We start from the raw sequence: 24,259 nt of genomic DNA, 5'->3' as shown, positions 1-24,259 counted from the left end.
GGAGTTGATGATCACAAAAGTTGATGGAGACGGCCACCTCGTAATTCTCTATGCAGGAAAAACCCTGATATTCATCATTCTTGTCAGATAACGTTTGTCGTAGTGTTTGAATGATCATGAAATGAAATTTGGGTTGTACGTTGACCATTGTTGTATAGTTGTGTCTAGCTCACTAAGACAACTAGAATAAAGTTCCAGGAGCTATCTTCTGGCTAGCCTTATGACTCTGTGCCTCACTTCACAAACATACTTTGTAAGAAATCTGCACTTTCAGTCAATATCACATAAAGACAAGCATAAAAACAGCTTCCAAAATAGTATCTGGGAAAAAAAAAATCTCTTTGATCCTATGACAGACAATCAGTGTTACGGTCAGGAGAAAATTGTAACCAAGTATAAAAAGGTGGCTAAACTTAACCGTAACACAAATATGTCAATATTTGTTAAAACGTGGTACCTGTATATATAATGAAGGATTAGAATTCTATCTAAAGATTCCTGAGCACAATTGAACACAGTCCTATATAAATATGCCTGAACATACTGAAGCTGAACATAGTCCTATCAAAAGATCCCTGAACACAGCTGAACATAGTCCTATCAAAAGAAAACACAGCTGAACACAGTTCTATCTAAAGATGCCTGAACACAGTCCTATCTAAAGATGCCTGAACACAGCTGAACACAGTCTTATCTTAAGAGGAGCAGCTCTGTGAACTGAGGTGAAAGTATTGCTGAGCACGGTCTCTGGAGAGCTACAGAGCTAACCCTAGCCCTGTAGCCCGAGGAGCCAACGTAACACACTCTGAAGATCAGGGCGGGGAGACTCTGGAAGAGGAATGGATGGTCAGATGAAATAAATAAAAATAGAGAGCAGGGATGAATCAGTGACAGAAGATAAGTGGAGGAAGGGAAGAGGAAGATGAATGGGATGAATAAAATAAATGAATAAAATAAATAAAAAAGTGAAAGAGGAAGGAAGGGCCTTTGGGAGAGCCAGTGGGGGGGTGGGGCGATGGAAGAAACTGATGGGAAGAGTCAAGAAGAGAGAAATGCATGAAATAACAATATAGCTGCAAGCAGGGATGTGGGGGTAAAGCAGTTTAGCTGCAAGCAGTCAAGGAATCAGCTAGACTGACGTGGCGACATGAGACGTGTTTGACAAGGGTCAAGGATGGTTCCGAGAATTTCGAAAGTCAGACATATGGTTGAACGGGATTCCCCTAACCCTATTAGCCGAATCCCAATCTGAGTGCGCAACCCACCCTTCCGCCCCCTCACACTTGAGCCTGAGTCCTGAGCACTTAACTAATGACAGCTGGAAGGGTCTCTTCCTCTCGGTTGAGTGAGAGGGGGGGTGTCGTCATTTAAATTGGCACACGGCCAAAAGTATAGCAGAGCGTAACTATTTACTTCTATAGAATCCAGACAATCACACAAACATTTTGAGGTATAATATGTCCTTCTGTCTTCAAAAGTGTAGGAGAGGTGATGAGTTAGAAACACAACATTGATTCAGTCATTTTCTGTTTCAAGTTAGAGTGTGGCTCCATTGGTTTCAATGGAGGGGGGGGGGAGTCATCATTCAAACTGTCACACGGGAAAAAATTATACATTGGAGAGAAATTGTGCAGAACACCAAAAGTGTAACTTGCATTCTGCAATAAAGAGAATGAAAAAATAATGAAACCATGGTATGTTTTGAACTCGCGCTTGATGCAAGGAATCCAATGATCTCTGAAATCGAACAAACGGTTCAAAAGTTACAAGCATAAACGTGACTCCAACTTTGACACATTGGTGGCGCTAGAGTGCTCAACTTGTCAACATGTGACTTGGTGACAGAGGTCACGGGAGGGTCCCTAACGAGTCTGCTAAATGTGCTGTTGATACATTAAAGCATTTGTGCGATATGCCCCAACTTCCTGTTTGGCGGCTTTGTCGCCAAATTCAATTGGCTGTCACAATGGAAAACACTTTGGAATATCACCAATGCAAAGCAATCCTTTGTAGACATTGGTCTATGGACTATGTGTATTAGTTTTTTTGCATATTGGTGAAAATCTGTAGGAGGAGTAGCATTTTAAGTGTTTTTCACAGAATCCAAAATAGCGGACAATCCAACAGGGTATGCATGACGTAATAGGGTTTGTTTAACTCGGCTTGAGCCAAGGAATCATATGGCACCTTGATTTTGAAAATTGGACTTACGGGTCAAAAGTTGCGTGCATAAATGCATTGCCAACTTTGACACATTGGTGGCGCTAGAGTGTTGGAGCTGAGGACTTGGTGAGAGGGGTCATGGGACTGTCCCGAATCAGTGTGCCAAATTTCATATTTTTCTACCATACGGTTCTATGGGCTGCCATAGACTCCAATGGCAGAATAATAATAATAATAATAATAATAATAAAAGGTAGAAACATAATGGTGGCCTATGCAGCTTCGCTGCTTGGCCCCCAATAATGAAGAGAGAGGAGTGCATGATATAACATAATGAAGAAAGAGGAATGCATGATATAACATGATGAAGAAAGAGGAATGCATGATATAACATCATGAAGAAAGAGGAATGCATGATATAACATAATGAAGAGAGAAGAGTGCATGATAAAACATCATGAAGAAAGAGGAATGGATGATATAACATAATGAAGAGAGAGGAGTGCATGATAAAACATCATGAAGAAAGAGGAATGGATGATATAACATAATGAAGAGAGAGGAGTGCATGATAAAACATCATGAAGAAAGAGGAATGGATGATATAACATGATGAAGAAACATGAAGAAGAAGGAATGCATGATATAACAAATAATGAAGAAAGAGGAGTGCATGCTGAGGCAGGAATGGAGAGGTCAGTGGTGAATGCTGATCAATGGAAGGACATGTATCTTCTGTAAAGGGGAATAATCACTGTGCCAACTGACCAAAAAAGAGTTTGTAAAAAGGTCAAGATTGCAAGTGGAACTGAAGGTGCTAAATACCATAAACAGAACAAAGAATTGACTGATTAAGAAAACATGCTGATAAGAACATGAGTTTCAGGTGAAGATCATGATGGTGTTGGAAGACAACCGAGTAAGATTAAAATGAAGATGATGATGATGACAATGATTATGCTTGATTAGTGCCAGGATTATGAACATGATCTATGATTACGACCGTGCAACAATAACAATCACAATGTCAACAGCAAGGCTGACAAACGAGTCACAAGTACTGAATTCCAAAATACCGTTGAAGTTGACCGCCCGGATGTAGCTGAGCAGCTCCTTGCCGTCGATGCTGGCCATGCGCGGGCACAGGCCCGGGGAGCCGGAGCAGAGCTCGCGGTGCATGCGGTGCAGGGCGTGGGCCATGGCGTACACAGCGTCCATCACGAACTGGACCTTCCCCTCCTGCTCGTACAGGGAGTCCCGGCCCACCTTCTCCAGCCCTGAGGAAACACACCAGCTGTCATACTGTGGCAAAGGCTTGGTCAGAATCAGAGTCAGAAGTATTGCCAGGTAGGTTTATACATACAAGGAATTTGCTTTGGTCTGTTGGTGCATAAAAGTCAACACAGTGCAAGGATGAGACAGGACAGTGCAAAATACAATAACAAAGTGGCAAATCTACAATAATGTACAACATAAAATAGTGTCAGTGAGGGTCCCAGGCGTTATTGATGAGGCCAGATGCAGTTGGGATGAAAGTGTTTTTGTGCAGGTTTCGGTCCTGATGGACTGCAGCCTCCTGCCGTAGGGGAGCGGTTCAAATACTTTTTTACCAGAGTGGGAGGGGTCGGCCATAATCTTCTTCAGAGCCTTGGAGGCTTGTGGGTCCTGGAGGGATAGCAGGTTACAGCTAATCACCTTCTCAGCAGAGCGGATGACATGCTGCAGTTTGATCTTGTCCTTGGCTGTGGCAGCAGCATACCAGATGTTGATGGAGGAGGTGAGGATGGACTCAATTATGGCGGTGTAGACGAGTACCATCATTGCCTTTGTCATGTTGAATTTCTTCCGCTGCCTCAGGAAGTACATCCTCTGCTGTGACTTCTTGGTGAGTCCACGTGAGGTCCAGGAAGCGGAAGGAATACACAGTGTCGACCGGGGAGTCACCCAGGGTGATGAGAGCTAGTGGGTTTGGGTTCTTCCTGAAGTCCACAACCATCTCCACTGTCTTGAGATCATTGACCTCCAGGTTGTTTTGGCCACACCAGGGCTATGTTATACGAAGCTAGTTCAACATATCCAGGATAACTTTTCGCTAGCTCGCTCGAGTAAGCCAAACAAATGCAATCACTGATAAACATTAACATGCCGGTGGCTATCAACTCATTAAGTCTACCCAGCTGGTCCAATCTAGCTATGAGCGCGTTCACGGTAGAAGATGTATTTGCACAAAATGACCAATCACAACCTTAGTATGGGTATTCGGACACGGCCATGGAGTGAAGGTACGGAAGCCGCAAAACACCAAACTGAGTTTACCTGATCTTGACCAGATCCAGTGACACAGCCCTCCACATTCCTGGTTTGGAATGCTTTGAGAAGCAATTCTAGTGAATTTACAGGACTATGCAATGGGAGCAATAATGCACTGTTAATGCTTACATAATGTATCAGTGGTTTGCCTCCAGGCATTACCTTAAAAACACCTGAATAATGTTGAATCCTTCATAAGCAATTCAAGACAATGGCAATTACACTAGAAAATTAACAAATCCCATCTAATTCACGAAACTCCTGCTCAAGAGATTATATCTCATTGAAAGCCAATAAAACATGACTTCTGATTACCCAAGAGGACTTAACTTGGAATTTAATAAGACTAAATCCCAGTGTTTGCTAATGAGACTAGCTGAGTGATGCTATGGAGATGAGATCCTCCATCATATTGAATGATGTGTGGCAGTAAGCCTGACAGACAACTTCATCACAGCACTGCCGTTTCAATTAAGCACCACTTACAAGGGCAGATTTAATTCCCTCTGAACAGGGCGGTTGGGATAGTGATTCCCTCTGCTCTGTTCTGCTCAGGAAGACCCTTCTGCTTCAATTACAGAGGAAATCGGATACATGACAAACTAATTATGGAGGGTCATCTGCCCTGAGAGGTGTTGAAATAAGAAAAACTCCAAAGCGCAGCAACAGAACTGTACATAAACAGCATGTCTGAATAGATTTACATTAATAGCTCATCCTTATGACCCGTGTTGTTTATCGCCAGCTTCAACATTTAGTCAGATTGTATAAACGCTGCGATAGCAGTGATGTGTTCCTATAGTCTGGTGCTGCGATAGCAGTGATGTGTTCCTATAGTCTGGTGCTGCGAAGACATGACAGAGTGAAGACACACGTTGATAAACAAACAGGAACAGTGACCAGGACCCGGCATGAATACACTCAAGATCGTACGCCACTTGACTGGGAGTGATTCTTCACTCTGTGATAACAGCAACAAACAACTAATACGATTCCAGTCACCTATATAGACTGAAACCCATCCTCCAATCCAATTAGTTTCCATACGACTGTAGGCTTGTCTCAATCTTTCAGTCTGAGTTGGAGCCGGGACCTGGGGGTTATAGAGAACTCAAAGAGGGACTGCATTCTACTTCCTCATTCCGTTACTGCTGCTGTATCAATCAGGCTGTGTTCATTATGCAGGAGCCGCCTGGTGAGTGAGTGCCCAGTCTGCAGTTAAGGCACTACAGGCAAAAAGGCTTTTTTCTTCAACTCATCAATTTTCTGATTTTTCCTCATTCTTCTACTATAACATATTATCACTATATTAACACAAAATGCCCAGACTTAATTAAAAACGGCAATGTAAATACGTAAATACGTTGGAAAAACTATAATAAAGTGGTTTTTCAAGACGAGAAGCACTGGATGTAATCTTACCAGTCCAGTCTGTGATTCCCGTCTCAGAAAAGCACATTCATCATAGTATCCAATGCACTTACGCATGCCCCATTGACTTCCATTGTAGCCCAGTGAGAGCCTGCATAAAAACTGCAGATAGCTCAATAGTGAAACAATCAGTGAAATTATGGTCCCTGTGTTTCAGGTTCATGGTAGACGGACCACAAATAGGGCTAAATGTCTAAAATAGCACACTACCCCTTTAAAGGATGGTGAAGAAAAATGACAATGGAGCTAAAAGTGTAACGTTACTCCCAACAGTCTCTCAATCTAAGGCACAAGGGTGTCAACGTTGTTCTGAGACAATGGGATCCGGATGGGCTCTCATCCCTGACTACTGTCTGTAGGCTGTACAGTAAATGTTTAGTCAGACGTCAAGGTTACGGGAAGTTCACATACTGCCACCGGCGCTTAGTTTATGTTTAGTAAATGGTGGTGGACTGGCCTCCAACAAGCCTGGACCTGGATTAGGGAGCAGGCCAGATGGTGAGGGCGGAGAGAGGGGCCACTGTCTGATGAGTCGGGACAATAACTGGGGGGGGGGGCTCAGATAATGACTTTCTGTTTTCGCTAATTAAGAAATTAAATATTTAGTGAACCTTTAAACTAACAAATGTACGATTATGCGATGCCCCGAGAAACGCTGTCTGCCACGCTCAGGTCTTTATTTGACTGGCTGCAGCTCTGACAGCTGAGAGGAGAGAGGGGGGTTGATGTGCATTCTGCTGTTTTATGTCTGCATGGGTAATTTCTGTTCTTCCAATTAACAGGATATGCAAATTGTCCAGGGCATTACTATATCCCGGTCATATCACCTTGTCTCTTGGCAGGGGGTAAATGGCTTTTAGATATTTTAGCAGCATATTTTATTGACATCCTCCTGACCCCTTTTAATGATGCTCAGACCATTAACCAGTCTTAAAATGTATTCTTCACTGTGTCCTAAAGAGGCTGGGCCTGAGATAGCACCTCACTGTGTCCTAGAGGCTGGGCCTGAGATAGCACCTCACTGTGTCCTAGAGGCTGGGCCTGAGATAGCACCTCACTGTGTCTTATAGAGGCTGGGCCTGAGATAGCACCTCACTGTGTCCTAGAGGCTGGGCCTGAGATAGCACCTCACTGTGTCCTAGAGGCTGGGCCTGAGATAGCACCTCACTGTGTCCTAGAGGCTGGGCCTGAGATAGCACCTCGCTCTGTCCTATAGAGGCTGGGCCTGAGATAGCACCTCACTGTGTCTTATAGAGGCTGGGCCTGAGATAGCACCTCACTGTGTCTTATAGAGGCTGGGCCTGAGATAGCACCTCACTGTGTCTTATAGAGGCTGGGCCTGAGATAGCACCTCACTGTGTCTTATAGAGGCTGGGCCTGAGATAGCACCTCACTGTGTCTTATAGAGACATAAGATCAGGTTTTATAGATTGTTTGCCCTAACCCTCTCAGCTCCCAGAATGCTTTGAGATCGGTGCGACACCAAGGCCCATTAGACCCAGAAAGCCAGGCGCCAGAATGAAGGGAAAAAAGACCGAAATCAGTGGCATTCTCTCCCAGACTCTGAGGTAAGCCTGGCTAACCCCCAATACAATTCCAATAACACTTTTAACTAGGGCTGCGAGCAGCAGTGAGCAGAACCCTCGCACCCCACACGTGTCAGGGTGCGGCGCCGTTAAAGGGTGTGCTTTTTCGGTGTCCAGTATTGAGAGAAACTTCCTGTCACCAGTAGGTGGTGCTCTAAGCGTGACTCAATACCGATGCATAGATGTGTTCAGGATGGTACCTTGATGAAGCGTGGGGAATGTTGTGTAAATCGGACAATGTATGTAGAAGTTATGATGACTTCCTGCTTGACCTGTAGGCGGCACTATAAGTATGACTCAATACTGACCTACAGATGTGTTCAGGATGCGAGCTTCATGAAGCGTGAGCAATTAGGTGCAAATTGGATAATGTATGTAGGAGTTATGAGGACTTCCTGTTTTATGGCGAAATGTCAGAATTTTGCAGGGTGCCACGGCAAGGGTGTTTGGTGAAAACTAATTTATTTTTGATAACTTTTGATCACAAAGGTCTTAAAGTTGCACTAAACGGACGTTTGAGATCATCTAACTTCCTAGTTTGACATATTTCCGACGCAATTAAGCTATGAGGGTGGGACATATGTTTAGAGAAATTTGATTGGAACATTGACAAGTGGACAGGTTTTAAGAAGTTTAGACAGATTCGATAGAAGGATACCGTTGATTGACGGGTGGATGTCGTGGCCTTAAATCTAAGGTACCTGTTGTTGTCGTCATTGCACGTGAGCTACCGTTTTCCAGGAAGTAAGAAATTATATACTTTGATATAACATTACAACAAAAGTAGAATTTTGTAATTTCTTTTGGCATACATCGTTGAATAGGTGAACACTATGACCAATTATGTGAACCAAAATGGGACAGAATGATTTTTTCATTTCAGTGCGACTTTAAGATGAAGCTGACCGGATATGAAGTTGATCGGATGAAATCTGTAGGAGGAGTATGAGTATGAGGCATGGAAATTGTAAAAACAAGGAAAAAATGGCACATTAAGAGCAAAATGGCTGACTTCCTGTTGGATGTTGGGTATAGCTCCAAGAGATATTTGAGTGTCTTGATGAACTACATATGCCCACCAAATTTAATTCGCCTACATCAAACTGAAAGGTGGGGCTCGCCATTTTAAATGTTCCAGGGGGCGCTCTTGACCCGTTTTGCCACGCCCATTTCCGTCACCCATGACATATCAAATTTTTCACTGGGACTGACGTATCAGCAAAGTTTAATGCGTTTTCATCGATGTTTAGCCCACCAAAAAGGCATTTGTTTGGGGAGAAGAAGAAGGTCGAAGGAGGAGAATAATCCTTACAATTTCAATAGGGCCTCGCACCGCCAGTGCTTGGGCTCCAATTAATTCCTTCTCACTCTCACTAAACAGCCCACGGACCATAGTTGGTTTTGTGGACATTTACAGCTTCCTGTAGGCAGACCTTTTTTTCTGGCATCACCAAAAACCATAACAATGCACGTGCCTTGTTTGCCACTGTTGATAGGCTGACAAACCCTCCTGTGTCAGTAGCCTCTGAACTTCTTTCCACCAGGGCCTGAAACAAATTTGCCTTTCTTCACTGACTAAATTCAGAAAATTAGACAAGCAGTTAGTGCCTCCATTTCAGGTACAGGACATGTGTCGTCGCAGTGTCCACTTAAAATCAATACCATGACACAATGTCATCCCATCAACTATAAAACACTGGGGGACAATATACAATATCTGAAATCCTCCACCTGTTGACTTGATGTTACCTACAGACTTCTTCAAAACTGTATCCAACTGCATGGCCTCTGATTTATTACAAATTGTAAACACATCTCTTCTTTCAGGTGTGTTCCCGCAAACCCTGAAAACTGCAGTCTTCAAGCCACTCTTAAAAAAGAATAATCTAGACACCTCACAAATGAACAATTATACAGATGTGAGAACATAAGAATGTAACTTGACCCGCGGTATTCTAACAGGCGCTTTACGGCATTCCGCACCACCGCTCGCCTGCCCATAGGGGCGCAGTAATACCACTCATTGACCCATTGCTGTAGCTCATCTCGCACATTAGATGAGCCTACCGTTCTCAAACTCCTTGTTCTCTGTCTGGTTGTAATTTAATTATTACGAACAAAGCCTATCTATTTATAGTTTCTATCTCTGTAACTGTCGCCGGGTCTAGAAGTTTAATACATTAGGCTGACTGAGTGTTCTCATATGGAACATGGCATCAGGACGAGTAAGATGGCTAACGGAGATGACCAGAGATGTGTTTGAAATGGTTCACTCACTCCCTATTCTCTATGTAGTGCTACCATGGATGTATTGAGTGCGACTCATAGTGAACTACATGGGGAATGATTTAACAGTTTTGGGACACATGGAATGTAACTGCGTAAGATATTCATGACTCAAACAAGCAGACGCGCCGATCACTGATGGCAGCAGGTTGAAATATCAGGTAGTATTCAGGTTCCATGTTTAGTTGAATGATAAATCCCATATAAATGGTTGGAATTCTAATGATGTGCAAGTGTGATTTTGTCAACTTTAGTGCTGTCTGTTAATAGCAGCCTGTGAAGCTGCACGATAAGACCGTGATAGCAAGTTAGCTCACGATAGCAGCTTCCATAATATTAACGGTAGCTCGAAATACTGAGGGACAGACAGAAGAGCTACCACAGGGTGGTTAAAGCAGAGAGAGCCAAGTACTTTGCTAGTCTAATTGCAAATGCTCCAAACTCCAGAATTTTATTCAGAACCATCAATTCTGTTGTTTGCCCTCCTACTACTGCTATCCAGGATGCATCCCCTACAAAGTGTGATGAGTTTCTGTCCTTTTTCTCAGAAAAGGTCGACGACATCAGAAGAAACATCCCACCCTCCACCCGGGACATAGCTGTTACTCTGAGATGCTCATCCACCTTCTCCGTGTTCAGCTCCATCTCCCTCTCATCCCTCTCCAAGATGGCCGCCGCTTTGAGACCAGCCACGTCCCCTCAGGACCCCATCCCTGCCCCCCTCCTTAAGGAGGTTTTTGAGGCAGTTGGTCCTCACATCCTGTCCATCATCAACTGCTCCCTGGCCACAGGTATCGTTCCATCATGCCTAAAAGAAGCGGTGGTCCAGCCCCTTCTTAAGAAAGCCAGCCTAGATCCCACTATCCCCAGCAACTACAGACCCATCTCAAAATTACCATTTCTGTCAAAGCTGTTAGAAAAGGCCGTTCTCAGTCAGCTGCAGCCTTATCTCCAACACAACAACATACTGGAGAAATGTCAGTCCGGATTTAGGGCCGGCCACAGCACCGAGTCTGCCCTCTTGAAGGTGTTAAACGACCTACTCCTCATCGTTGACTCAGGGAAATGTGCTGCACTGGTTCTCCTGGATCTCAGTGCAGCATTTGATACTATAGATCACACCATCCTCCTCGACCGCATCCAACAGGGGGTTGGCATCACCAACACAGCCCTGTCCTGGTTCAAGTCCTACCTCAACAACAGGACCTTTTCAGTGAATATAGCCAACCATTCATCCTGCCGTGTCAACCTCACCTGTGGGGTCCCTCAGGGCTCAATACTGGGTCCCATCCTTTTCTCCATCTACATGCTGTCCCTCAGCCAAGTCATTCATCGCCATAAGATTTCCTTCCATTGCTACGCAGACGATACTCAAATCTATCTTCCACTCAGGGCAGACGATCCCTCTGGGCTGGACCGTCTGAAGGACTGCTTGCGGGACATAAAGGAGTGGATGTCACAAAACTTCCTGCAGCTCAATGACACCAAGAGTGAAATCCTTCTGATCGGCAACTCCACCTCGATCAGTCAGATCAGAAATAATCTAGGAAGTTTGTCCACCCTTGAAAAATCCCACGTCAGAAACCTTGGGGTCATATTTGACACAGACCTCAAGTTTGACAAGCAAGTGAGATCTGTGGTGCAATCCTGTTTTTTCCAACTGCGCACAGTATCCAAAATCAAGTCCTTCCTCTCCTCCAGCGACCTACGGAGGGTCGTACTAATGCTCATCTTCTCCAGACTGGACTATTGTAATGCCCTCTATGCCGGGGTCACCGACAAGACCATCTACAGCATGCAGCTAGTCCAAAATGCCGCTGCCAGGCTGGTGACAGGCACTAAGATGAGGGAACACATTTCTCCTGTCCTCTCCTCCCTTCACTGGCTTCCTGTGAAGCGCAGAGTGAAATTCAAGATCCTCACGTATGTCTTCAAAGCCCTCAATGGTCTCGCCCCAGCTTACATCAAAGATCTCCTGGACCAACCTACCAACTTCAGGCCTGGTCGCCAGCTCAGATCTGACAACCAGATGACCCTGAAGGTCCCACGGTCAAAACTTGTCACAAAGGGAGACCGTGCATTCTCTGTGATGGCACCTGGGCTATGGAACAAGCTTCCTCTGAACATCAAGTCCGCCACCACCCTTGACTCTTTTAGAGCACAGCTTAAAACTCACCTCTTTGTCACAGACGATCTATAATTTATGTCCTTGTCTTGTGTCTTAAATGTAGTTTCATTTTGTGTCTCTGCAGTCCATTGTTTTTGTTTGTCTCTTTTTGTACCCGGGCTGCGCCCCGGGCTGATGTAACAGTTGGTTGGGGGGCGCATTATAAATAAAAATAACATAACATAACATAACAAGCTGTCGGTGGCTAAAAAACAGATAGCTAACTTTACAACATTGATTCCTGTAGCTATTTTGATTTTGATGCTATTAGTTCAACTTCTGTTTCTCGGGCAGGAACGGAGACGAACTTGCATTAGCAGCAAAGCAGCTAGAGGAATGATCTTAACATTAGCTAACTGCTTTAGCTTCTGCTAGCTACCGTCTTCTTCACTTCTCCTTCGGTAAAACATGACACCGTTGTGTTGTGGTATTGTGGAGGGCTTAGGCAGAAGCAGGAAGAGAAACCACTTTTGCCCCATATAAGTAAAATAATGGTCTCAGAAGCATTTTTCGATTGTAAAATTGTGTTCACTTGTTTTAGTTTGCAAACATGCAATTTTCTTAGCATATCTACTGGCTACATGATAACATAGCTGCAGGGGTGCGCGAGTGACATTTGGGCAGAATGTACAGGTGAAATGAAAGCTCTCGAAGAGATCTTTCTAATGCTATTGGTCAGCTTTGTATGTAGTTTTAATGTGAAAGATACATCTTGAATGCAGTCAAGACAAATTATTTTGCCTCTTAACTTTTGTCAAACCCCCTGGTTCCAGTCAATTTGATTATAGGCTATAGGCTACTTTCGTTTACAATGATGTTACCTTATGAACACAAATAGCTTAACCTATAGGCCTACATAAAAACAATAGCCTAAAACCATGTTTATTTACAATGTATTTTCTTTCATTGATAGCATGCCAATAGTTAGGGTGAGGAAAACGACGCGCGGCCTCTTTAGCCCTGAGACCATCAGGCAGGCAGCTCAGGAGGTCGTTGAAGGCTATATATATTATTATGATATTATGTCTAATAATACATTCGTTGAAAGTACACAGGCGGATCTACTATACGGAATTGGACCGAGGAATGTTCTCATATGGAACTAGGCTGCACACGCCCGCTCGCGACAAGAGCTGAATTGTAGTCAGCTTTCCCCGCTGCGCGCAGGACGCGTGCGTCCCCCGCTGATCCGAGCGAGAACGCAGGCGGAATGTCGCTCCCCGTCTGAAACGGCCTTGACTCCTGGAATCCCAAGGTCTTTCATATTGAAATTCTCTTGATGGTCTGGGGAGTTGCGAGACGTGTTAAGGGAGTGCATCAGTCGTGAGCCTTGACAGTAGGCTACCAGCCTGCGCTGCGCTCAGCACAAAGTTGGATGAATGGATGGACTTATTGGAATCCTGGAAAATGTTGATTGCGCTCTAAAATCATGAAAGCATAAATGTAAAAATGCAGCAACAGAAGTAGTCTAGATGAGATGGTGGTTTAAATGAATGGCAACACGTAGCCTAGAGGAAAACATAAATTGAGACTGGTGATAATGCTGATAATCTACAGTAGGGCTTACCTCTGGCTGAGTTCATGGTTACAACCATTCATCTCTTACACATGGGCCTATACAATACTTGCACAATCTACTTTGGACGTTAAATCCATCTATCATCAAACTAGCGAATTCAATGGCCGGTCATGGCAAAGCACCCGCTAACGCAGGCTACCCCCCTCCCCACGATCCAGGGCTAGGAAACCGGTTCATCCAGTTTATTTGAATATAAAAGAATTTGGGGGGGGGGTGTTACAATAGTCTAGTCCAGGTTCGCTGGCGAGTGACGAGCTAGTCAGATGGCGCATGCATGTGTGGACAATGGACATTGTAGGCCGATTCTGTAAAACCTAAAGAATAAAAGTAGGCTACGTTCAACATTCATTGGAGTGGTCCAGTTGGATAGGCTAGTCTAATCTAAATAAATTGAGGACCTGTATTTTCAGTGTTTGCTGGTAGCGAATGCCACAGACAGACAGGAAATCTTTTCGTTTCATTGTTTCATTGTTTGTGCTCTGTATGCACAAGATAGTTAATGTTCGGATATAATTGGCAGTAGGGCGGGAAAAAACCCTATCAAAGGCCAAGATTAGAAGGGATTTGAAGATGTAATTGGTCATTTTAAATGGGCCTACTTTATCTTTTGATGCCTATTTGAACGGACTGCATCGATCAATGCAATGACTCTCCATGTTTTTCAGTTTGACCCTTTTCATCAATAAAACATCATTTTTACATTCATGTCTCAACCATTATTATCGAATTATCTAGTTGATATATGAATAAAACAATAAGCCGTTTTAATGGCTATGGGCTACTAGTTGTAGCTATACACGAGTTGATGCGCTCTGCTCTGTTCTTGCTGCAGCTTGTCTTCACCATGCAGCTGAAGACAAACAGCCTGTTTGGACGACAGAGCGCGCAGCTCTTCAGCCAACTGGAGCCAATGTCGCGTCTGGGGAGGCTCTGCGTCTCTCCACCAGTCCCCAGCGAGTCCAAGCTCCCCCAATTATACTTATTTATAATAGCCTACGTAGCGCGAAACTGTGCATATAATAGGCTGTAGCCAGCGCGAAACTGCGCATTCCCTATAGCCGTTCATGGAACGACTGGCGGCCGGTATAAATAAAAAAAAACATACACGATATTATCTTATTTGAATGATCTTGAATATATATATATTCAAGATCATAACAAAATATTGTTTATATTGTGCATGTGAAGGCACTCACTGTCAAACCTGCCGCTATCTATGCACAAGATAGTTAATGTCCGGATATGATTGGCAATGAGTGATCTTTACTCATGGCGACTATGTCAATTTTGTATGGATCCACAAGTCGATCAAGCTTATTTTTTCTTTGTATCGTGCTGAAGCCATATAGCCTACTGCGCTCAGACTTGGCTACATTAGCTGGTGCCCCGTCTTCAAATTTACTTCCGGGGTTTACGAGTAGCCTACCAGTTGAATGCGTTCCAGAAACAAAACGCAAAACCCCCACGTTCACCATATCTTTACTTACAAATATATTTACAATACTGTTATTTTGCGCATTTGACCTAGCAGCCACCACGTCTTGACCCAACGTCAGTTACCGAGATAGATAGGCTACTGTAGGCCTGGATATAGGTGTTTGTAATAATTAAATTACATCCAGATGGAGAAAAAACATGTGTTTGAGAACAAGGTAATAATAACAATTAAACGTTATTTGTATAGCACCTTTCATACAGATAAATTCAGCTCACAGTGCTTTACAAGAGAGCATTTAAATTAAAGAATGTGAAACTTAATGATGCTTCATTCGTAGACTATAGGAGAAAAACAGAGCTCAGCCTGCTTAATCTACTCAAAGACGCCACCTGGCGGTGGTGCATCACTAAAACGAAATAACACCCGTCTGAAATCCCACGAGATTTCCAACGGGATTTCCCTGCCAAATACCGCGACGTGAAATGCTGCAGCATGTGACATTTCTAACTTCCCACATCTGTAGGCCCATATCAAACCTCCCATTTCTAAGCAAAATAATTGAAAAGGTGGTTTTCCAACAACTGAATAACTTCCTGGTACTAAGTAATGGCTTTGATGTCTTCCAGTCAGGATTTCGACCACACCACAGCACTGAGACTGCTCTAATTAAGGTATTTAATGACATCCATTTTAACACAGATAATGGCAAAATCTCAGTCTTAGTACTACTGGATCTCAGTGCTGCGTTCGACACGGTAGACCACAACATACTATTAGGCCGACTGGAAAATTGGCTGGGAATTTCTGGTACAGTGTTAGATTGGTTTGAATCCTACTTAAAGGACAGGGACTATTTTGTGTCTATAGGCAATTACAAATCTGAGCTGACAAAAATGACCTGTGGAGTTCCCCAAGGCTCCATCCTGGGGCCTATTCTGTTCAACATTTACATGCTCCCACTCAAATTATGGAAAACAACAAAATATGTTACCATATGCAGACTACACGCTAATTTACAGTTTATCACCATATCACCAGGAGACTATAATCCCATAGAAGCGCTGAGTGCATTCAACAAATCAATGATTGGATGTGCCAGAACTCTCCAACTAAACAAAAATAAAACTGAAGTAATTGTTTTTGGAGCCAAAGAAGAACGATTAAAAGTCAGTGCTCAATTTCAATCAGTAATGCTAAAAAACACAAACCAAGCCAGAAATCTTGGTGTAGTCATAGACTCAGACCTGAATTTCAACAGCCACATTAAGTCAATTACAAAGTCAGCATACTATCACCTGAAGAATATATCAAGGATCAAAGGATTTATGTCCCAGAAGGATTTGGAAAAACTTTACATTTATCTTCAGTAGACTTGACTACTGTAACAGCGTGTTTACAGGCCTCTCTAAAAAAACGATCAGACAGCCGCAGCTGATTCAGAACGCTGCTGCTCGAGTCCTCACTAAGACTAAGAAAGTGGATCACATCACACCAGTTCTAAGGTCTTTACACTGGCTTCCTGTCCGTCAAATAATTGACTTTAAAATACTGCTGTTGGTTTACAAAGCACTGAATGGTCTAGGGCCAAAATATATTTCTGATCTGCTCATACGCTATGAACCATCCAGACCCCTCAGGTCATCTGGCACAGGTCTGCTTTCTGTCCACATAGTTAAAACAAAACATAGAGAAGCAGCATTCCGTTTCTATGCCCCACATATCTGGAACAAACTTCCAGGAAACTGCAGGTCTGCTGCAACTCTTGGTTCTTTTAAAACAAGCCTGAAGACTTTTCTTTTTGCCACTGCTTTCTAAGAGGAGTTATGTTTATCTGTAAACTGCACTGTAACTTTTATTCCTGTATTATATTTATCCTGCTTTTTGTTTTAAATGTCTATAATGTCTTGCATGTTGTTTTAATGCTTTTAATGTTGTCATATAAATTGTAGTTTCACCACCTCCCTCAACCTTTCACATAGCTGTGCTAATCTAATTTATGACAGGATGACCTCCAGGAGGTGAACATACCTAGACGTTGTCTGCCCCAGAATAACCATCCTTTGTCCCATTGTCCCTGCAAGAATTACCGCCTTTTCTCATGTCACGTGTCTGTATTCTCGACCACTGTTGATGATGCCTGCCATTTAATATGACGTGTACAATGGGTTAGCCAATCACATCCCTGGAAGCGTCATACCTGTGCTGTGTATTGCTTGAATATAAGGCAGCGCAAGACCAGACTGCGGCACTTCTGCTGGATACCACTCACGTGCGTTTCCTCTGAAGTCCTTGCGCTCGTATGGTTTCTCAATAAACCAGACTTAACCTCTTTGAGCGAATCTTGGCAAATCCTTTTTGACTAGATCAGTTAAAATGTTTCCACAGTTGGCGACGGGGATGTGATTGGCTAACCCATTGTACACGTCATATTAAATGGCAGGCATCATCAACAGTGGTCGAGAATACAGACACGTGACATGAGAAAAGGCGGTAATTCTGGCAGGGACAATGGGGCAAAGGATGGTTATTCTGGAGCAGACAACGTCTAGGTGTGTTGACCTCCTGGAGGTCATCCTGTCATAAATTAGATTAGCACAGCTATGTGAAAGGTTGAGGGAGGTGGTGAGGTGGTGAAACTACAATTTCTATGACAATGTCTCATGTAAAGCACCTTGAATTGCTCTGGGGCTGAAATGTGCTACAGTAGGACCCCACTCATCCGAACTTCAGAGATCCGAACCTCCCGGTCTACCGGACAGGCTTAAAAAACATTTTTTTTTTTTTAGCCTGCTATCTGGTTACTGGTGGGATTTTCATTACAGTACTGTATCCTACTGTGAATAAAAACAGAACTGTATGTAGACCTACATGTTGCCTGTAGGCTGTAGCCTACTGTCACGTTTCATTTCTTTGTTACTCTAATGTCGAGCGCAAAATGCAAACGAGTCTGCTACGCGAGAGCTGCATTCCTTGGTATCCAGAAAGTGCGTCAGCAGAGGAGCATCGCGTCATTTTTCATTCCCAGTTAATGGACTTCAGGAACACAGACGTGTTGTGAGCATGTAGATTAGCCTACTAGGCCTACTGTATTTGTTAAATAATAGCCTACAGCCTAGGCCACGTAAGCCTACATCGGTTGTTTTAGAGACTTTCTTTTAGGCTACAATAGCCAGACACGACAACTTGTCTGTCATTTCATTTATTTATTTATTGATTATCATTTGCTCTAATTGTTCTAATGTTGGGTTGTTTTTAGGCTATACCTTTTTGTTCTGCGAATACAGTAGCCTATCGATGCAGCGTATGCCTTATTTGAGAATGAAGTACTGTATTTGATCAAAGCACGCACTCAAGTGGAAATTGGGTTATTTTATTATAGGCTACTGTAGGTCTATTATAAGCTAGGCTATATGAGTTTAGTTGGCTATTTGATTGCAATTTTGATGCATTTTCACAAGTAATTAAGGGTATTTATTGGTCTATTATGAGTCTATATGAAACAAGTATACCACTTATTGAATTTGGTGCATTTTAACATAAGTTTCAGTCATCCGGACATTTCAGAGATACGAACGACCTTCGGTCCCGGATAAGGCCTTGCCTTCCTGTGTCTTTGTTAACCAACAAATCAGGCTTGATAAAAGTTACTGTTTTTTTTATTTAATTGTTTTTTTGTTGTCTACATAGTAGTGTTGTTGTTTTTATTGTTAGCTTTGAACGTATCTTTTATGAGTAAGAATTACGGGGGCGACAGCTGATCCCATAACAGCTTTGGCGGAGAAAGGTTTAACTGCCCTATAAGCTAAATCATGATGCATAATTATTGGACTAGTGATGTTGGTTCTATTGAATGCAATGATATGGAAAAACACTGATCCTAGCAATAGGTTTTCTGCACTTTTCACAAAGTACTGTAGTTTTTCCACGCTAATCAATTAGGTACAGTTCGGTTGCCAAGAGAGAGTATGGTGTCTGCAATTGTAACTTTCATTGAACCACTACTGTCATTTTACATTAAACATTAAAAGTACTAACAATGGGGAGAGGGAGTAGGGTAAACAAACAAACACAAAAACACAAACACACACGCACACACAGTCAATCATTGATTTCTTCCTTCCATCTTGTTTGTCTGGTGAAGGTAGTGTGGGCATAATTAGGTTATTGGATTGCTTTTAAGAGAGGGGCACACTTTATGAAGCAGGAGATGAGGTGCTTAGACAGAAGGGGGTGTGTCATGTCTGCAGGTCACCAGGCAGGAGATCTGGTCACGTCCACGGCGGTGAGTCTGAGTGCGCCATGCATGATGGAGTGCACACACGTGGGCTCTGACCGCAGACGCTTGTGTCCTTTAGATGTTTAATCATCCTCATTCATTCCAATTAATGATGTTGGCCTTCTATGGCCAATCTCAGAACTTCCTATACAGAATATTTTTTGTCCGCCAGTGATTCATTCATTCATTCATTCATTCATTCATTCATTCATTTGTTGTTTGCTCTCCTTCTCTCTCTAAACCTCTTTCTGTCTTTCTCTCTCTAACCCTCTCTCCCTTTCTTTTTTTTTCTCTCTATCTAACCCTCTCTCTCTCTCTCTAACCCACTCTCGGTCTCTCTCTCTCTAACCCTCTCGCTTTCTTCTTTCTCTCTCCCCCTTTCTCTCTCTCTAACCCTCTCTCTCACCTTCTCTCTCCCTCGTACCCTCTCTCTCCCCCTTTCTCTCTCTTTCTCTAACCCTCTCTCCCTCTCTCTCTAAAGCTAGAAGACTTTCACAATCTTAACAGATTATGAAATGACTGGGAGCAGCATTTCCGCTGGTAAGGTTTTGCCGTGGCGCACCACCACGGCAAGATCCTTGCCGCCACACCAAACATTTGGTACAAAAAGCAATAATACACAAAAAAAGGCTATATATATAAAAGTCTTAAATTAAACATCTAAAACTTTCTAAATATTTCTGCCTAAATGCGCTTTCAAAACCACTGTTGCGCCCACATTAGGACTATTTATTTTCAATAAGACTAAGAGCCTATAGGCCGCGTGCTCTGTGCAGCTCCATGCTGCTCCTTTCTGAGGTGATCGGAAGACTCCGATCACCTCAGAGGCGCTCGAAGGGATTTTTTCTTCAGTGAGCGGCATGAGGTTACAACGAAAGATAGGTAGGCTATTGACGCTCAAATATTACCATAGTGTTAACCAGTGTTTGAATTGGGCCAAACACTGGTGCTGGCACCTAGGCCTACTCAAAATGCCTAGCCTACTGTCTAAAATACATTTATGTTAGTAATCTAAGTGCCATTATAGCTACAGTTAGACGTGCCGACAGCTCCTGCCCATCTCAAGCACGTTGGTAAAGCCTTTGGTTTTATAATTCCCTGATGACAACTAGCGGATCGTATAACCTAATATATCAATACAATTTTCTAGATGGGCATACGATGATTTTTGAAGAGGAAGAGAGAGGAGAATGATGAGACCAGTCAGGGAGGCTAGGTTATTGCCGGCTAGACATGATTCACATCGGGGGGATTAAGGAACAAGGCAAGCTACCTGTAGTAGGCTAACAGTTTTGCCCGCTTCCCAGGGACCAGTAAACTCTGTTCGGGCAAGAGGAATGCCTCATGCAGTTGTCTGATCGGACAAGTAAAAAATGAATATGATAAATTGGCCTTGTGTTGCTAACGTTACGTAACGTCTGAAACATCTGAAAATACAGTTTGAGCCGAAGCAGAGCTGCTCCATTTGAGCTACGCGCTGCTGTCTGTCTAGCGTCTCACAAGCGTGAGTAGGTTCTGCAACTTTCGTGCGAGTCAGGCGCAGCGCTGCCTGATGGATTGTGCGACGGCCTTTTTGGCTGGCTGAACTAACACTAGCTTGCGTTAATGTTCCTCCAGCCACCTAAAAAATGACAATCAAAATAACAGAAAACAGCAGCTGTTACCATTATAAGAGGTCTGATTAAAATATGTCTATAAACCATTTATTAAGTGCCTGTGTGGTTACTGTTTTATCCCGTCCAGTTACATGTAATTAATTACATATTAAGCTCTAGGACTTTACCAGCCTTACGAGATAAGTTAGGCCATCTTTATAGGCCTACTCTTCAGTTAATTGTTTTTTTTAGGCAGAGGCAGGGATTGTGGTAGGAGAGGACAGGACTGTGGCACAGACACAGAGTGGAGGCACAGGTGAGAGAGAAGAGGAGAGAGAGGTTGTTGAGAGGAGCGCAAGAGAGGAGAGAGGAGAAGGAAGGGGACAGGAGAGAGGAACAAGGGAGGAAGAAAGGCGGTCTCTGATCCCCCGCTTTGGTTTTGAAATCGGACTCTTTTTTTCACACACCACCACACCAAGAGATCAGTTCCACAGGAAACACTGACTGGGAGTATACACTAGACGACTGGCTTCTGCTGATTTTTGCATGACAACTGAAAAACTGGGTATCGCACATTTAACGACTGGACCAGGTGATGGATCATACACTATACAACTTGTCACTCCAACTGAAGCCAACTGAACGTACCAAACTCTCATCAAAACACTCGCGAGAGTTTGCAGAGTAAACAAACATGGATGCTGTAGATCTAGAGGCTGTGCTGATACAGTATGTGCTAGCATCTGCGCCGTGTCATAGAATTTACAACTGGCCTCAAGACCTTACTATTCCAAACACCTTAAACCTTTGTCCTCTCTCTCCTTTTGTAATTCACCACCTCCCTCAACTGTTCACATAGCTGTGCTAACCTACAGGATGACCTCCAGGAGGTCCACACACCTAGAACTCTGTCTACTCCAGAATAACCATCCTTTGTCCCTTTGTCTCCAAGAAATAACCGCCTTTTCTCATGTCACGTGTCTGTATTCTCGACCACGCCTGCCATTTTATATGACGTACAATGGGTTAGCCAATTACATCCTCAAAGCGCCATACCTGTGTTTTGCTTGAGAATAAAGGCCGCGCTGACCAAGAGGCGGCACTTCTTTGGATGAACCACTCATGTTGCGTTGTCCAGGAAGTCCTTGCGCTCCTATGTTTTCTCAATAAACCAGACTTAACCTGTTTGAGCGAATCTATGTAAATCCTTTTTGACTATATTAGTTAAAATCAATTACAGTCAAAAAAGAAAAAAACTATTAACTTGCAGAGCTCTCCGTTCACTCCTCCCTTCTCTGTTCGTCATTATTAGGTGGGCTAGCTTGCAAAAGCTAGCCCAACTTGTGATATTCCCACTATTTCTTTCTTTCTTTCTTTCTTTATTATTCTCCCCGTTTTTTGTCTCCTTTATAACTTCTACATACTTTGTGCTAGAAACTTCATTCAAACTTTAAAATGTTCACGATGTTTAGCTCTTTAACGGATGTATTCAGATTTTTGATATTTTTTATAGTTTTTTAGTAATTTAACTTTTAATAGTAATTTTTGTGCCATTGAAACTGCTGGTGGAATGTTCAGTATCATTATGTTTTTAGAGTGGTGGCAGCTGTTGCTTTTAAAATATTTACACATTTTGTAAACTGCTGGCACTCCTACAGTTTTGAAAGCTCACACACTTATTATACATCAAAACTTTCACACAACTGTGCTGATTCGTACAATGTAAGTATCTTAGCCGTGTGACTTATAATTTTCGCTGTATGACGATTTGTTTGGCAACTGCGCTCTCCATTGAAACGTATGGGCCCACACTCTACCTTTTGAGCTGCTAATTTTGCATTTTTACCCTTTTTCTAACTCGTCGCCATGCCTACAGTTTTTAAGCTACACAGACATATCATAGCCTAAAATGTTCAGCATTTCCTCAGGATTCCTACGGTGTCAATATCTAGGCTGTGACCTTTATACTTTTTGAGAGAGAGCTGTCTGAATTCAACATGCCTTTCCATTGAAGTGAATGAGAGGATGCTCACAGTGTCAGTTGGGATTTGAATTTGGGGACACGTGCAGGCTCTCTGTACAGGCACCCTTTAATGACTACTGTGGTAGCATTCATATTCATTTCTTCCTTCCTTCCTTCCTTCCTTCTTTCCTTCCTTCCTTCCTTCCTTCCTTCCTTCCTTCCTTCCTTCCTTCCTTCCGCCTTCCTTCCTTCCTTCCATCCTTCCTTCCCTCCTTCCATTCCTTCCTTCTTGCTTTCTTTTCTTCCTTCCTTCCATCCTTCCTTCCATCCATCCTTCCTTCCCTTCCTTCCATCCTTCCTTCTCTCTTTCCTTCCTTCCTTCCATCCTTCCTTCCATCCTTCCTTCCCTTCCTTCCATCCTTCCTTCTTTCCTTCCATCCTTCCTTCCATTCCTTCCTTCTTGCTTTCTTTCCTTCCTTCCTTCCTTCCTTCCTTCCATCCTTCCTTCCTTCCATCCTTCCTTCCTTCTCTCTTTCCTTCCTTCCTTCCTTCCATCCTTCCATCCTTCCTTCCTTCCTTCTTTCTTTCTTTCCTTCCTTCCTTCCTTCCTTCCTTCCTTCCTTCCTTCCATCCTTCCTTCCTTCCCTTCCTTCCTTCTTTCTTTCTTTCTTTCCTTCCATCCTTCATTCCTTTTCTTCCTTCCATCCTTCCTTCCTTCTTTCCTTCCTTCCTTCCATCCTTCCTTTCCTTCCTTCCTTTCTTTCCTTCCTTCCATCCGTCCTTCCATCCTTCCTTCCATCCTTCCTTCCATCCTTCCTTCTTTCCTTCCTTCCTTCCATCCTTCCTTTCCTTCCTTCCATCCGTCCTTCCATCATTCCTTCCATCCTTCCTTCCATCCTTCCCTCCATCCTTCCTCCTTTCTTTCCTTCCTTCCATCCTTCCCTTCTTTCTTTCTTTCTTTCCTTCCATCCTTCATTGCTTTCCTTCCTTCCATCCTTCCCTCCATCCTTCCTTCCTCCTTTCTTTCCTTCCTTCCATCCTTCCCTTCTTTCTTTCTTTCTTTCTTTCCTTCCATCCTTCATTCCATTCCTTCCACCCTTCCTTTCCTTCCTTCCTTCCATCCTTCCTTTCCTTCCATCCTTCCTTCCATCCTTCCCTTCCTTCTTTCTTTCTTTCTTTCCTTCCATCCTTCATTCCTTTCCTTCCTTCCTTCCTTTCCTTCCTTCCTTTCCTTTCCTTTCCTTTCCTTCCATCCTTTCTTCCATCCTTCCTTCCCTTACTTCCATCCTTCCTTCTTTCCTTCCTTCCATCCTTCCTTTCCTTCCTTCCTTCCTTTCTTCCATCCTTCCTTCCTTCCTTCCATCCTTCCTTCCTTTCCTTTCCTTTCATCCTTCCTTCCCTTACTTCCATCCTTCCTTCTTTCTTTCTTTCCTTCCTTCCATCCTTCCTTTCCTTCCTTTCTTCC

The 24,259-nt window shown here is 43.3% G+C and overlaps 1 protein-coding gene across 1 annotated transcript in view; it reads right to left on the bottom strand.

The window, feature by feature from the left end:
• LOC311320970 (metabotropic glutamate receptor 8-like) overlaps window positions 1-24,259 on the bottom strand; it is a gene marked incomplete at both ends in the record, with an annotated part of 311,989 nt that overhangs the window by 62,827 nt on the left and 224,903 nt on the right. Inside the window, one exon of the mRNA XM_084452837.1 lies at window positions 3,240-3,440. Coding sequence (XP_084308963.1) covers window positions 3,240-3,440 — 201 coding nt within the window. The remainder of the gene's footprint in view (window positions 1-3,239; window positions 3,441-24,259) is intronic.

This window comes from Borostomias antarcticus (assembly GCF_949987555.1).
Source record: "Borostomias antarcticus genome assembly, chromosome: 18".
Lineage (NCBI taxonomy): Eukaryota > Metazoa > Chordata > Actinopteri > Stomiiformes > Stomiidae > Borostomias > Borostomias antarcticus.
The sequence above is the reverse complement of the archived record's forward strand: the minus strand, read 5'-3'. Positions and strand labels throughout refer to the sequence as shown.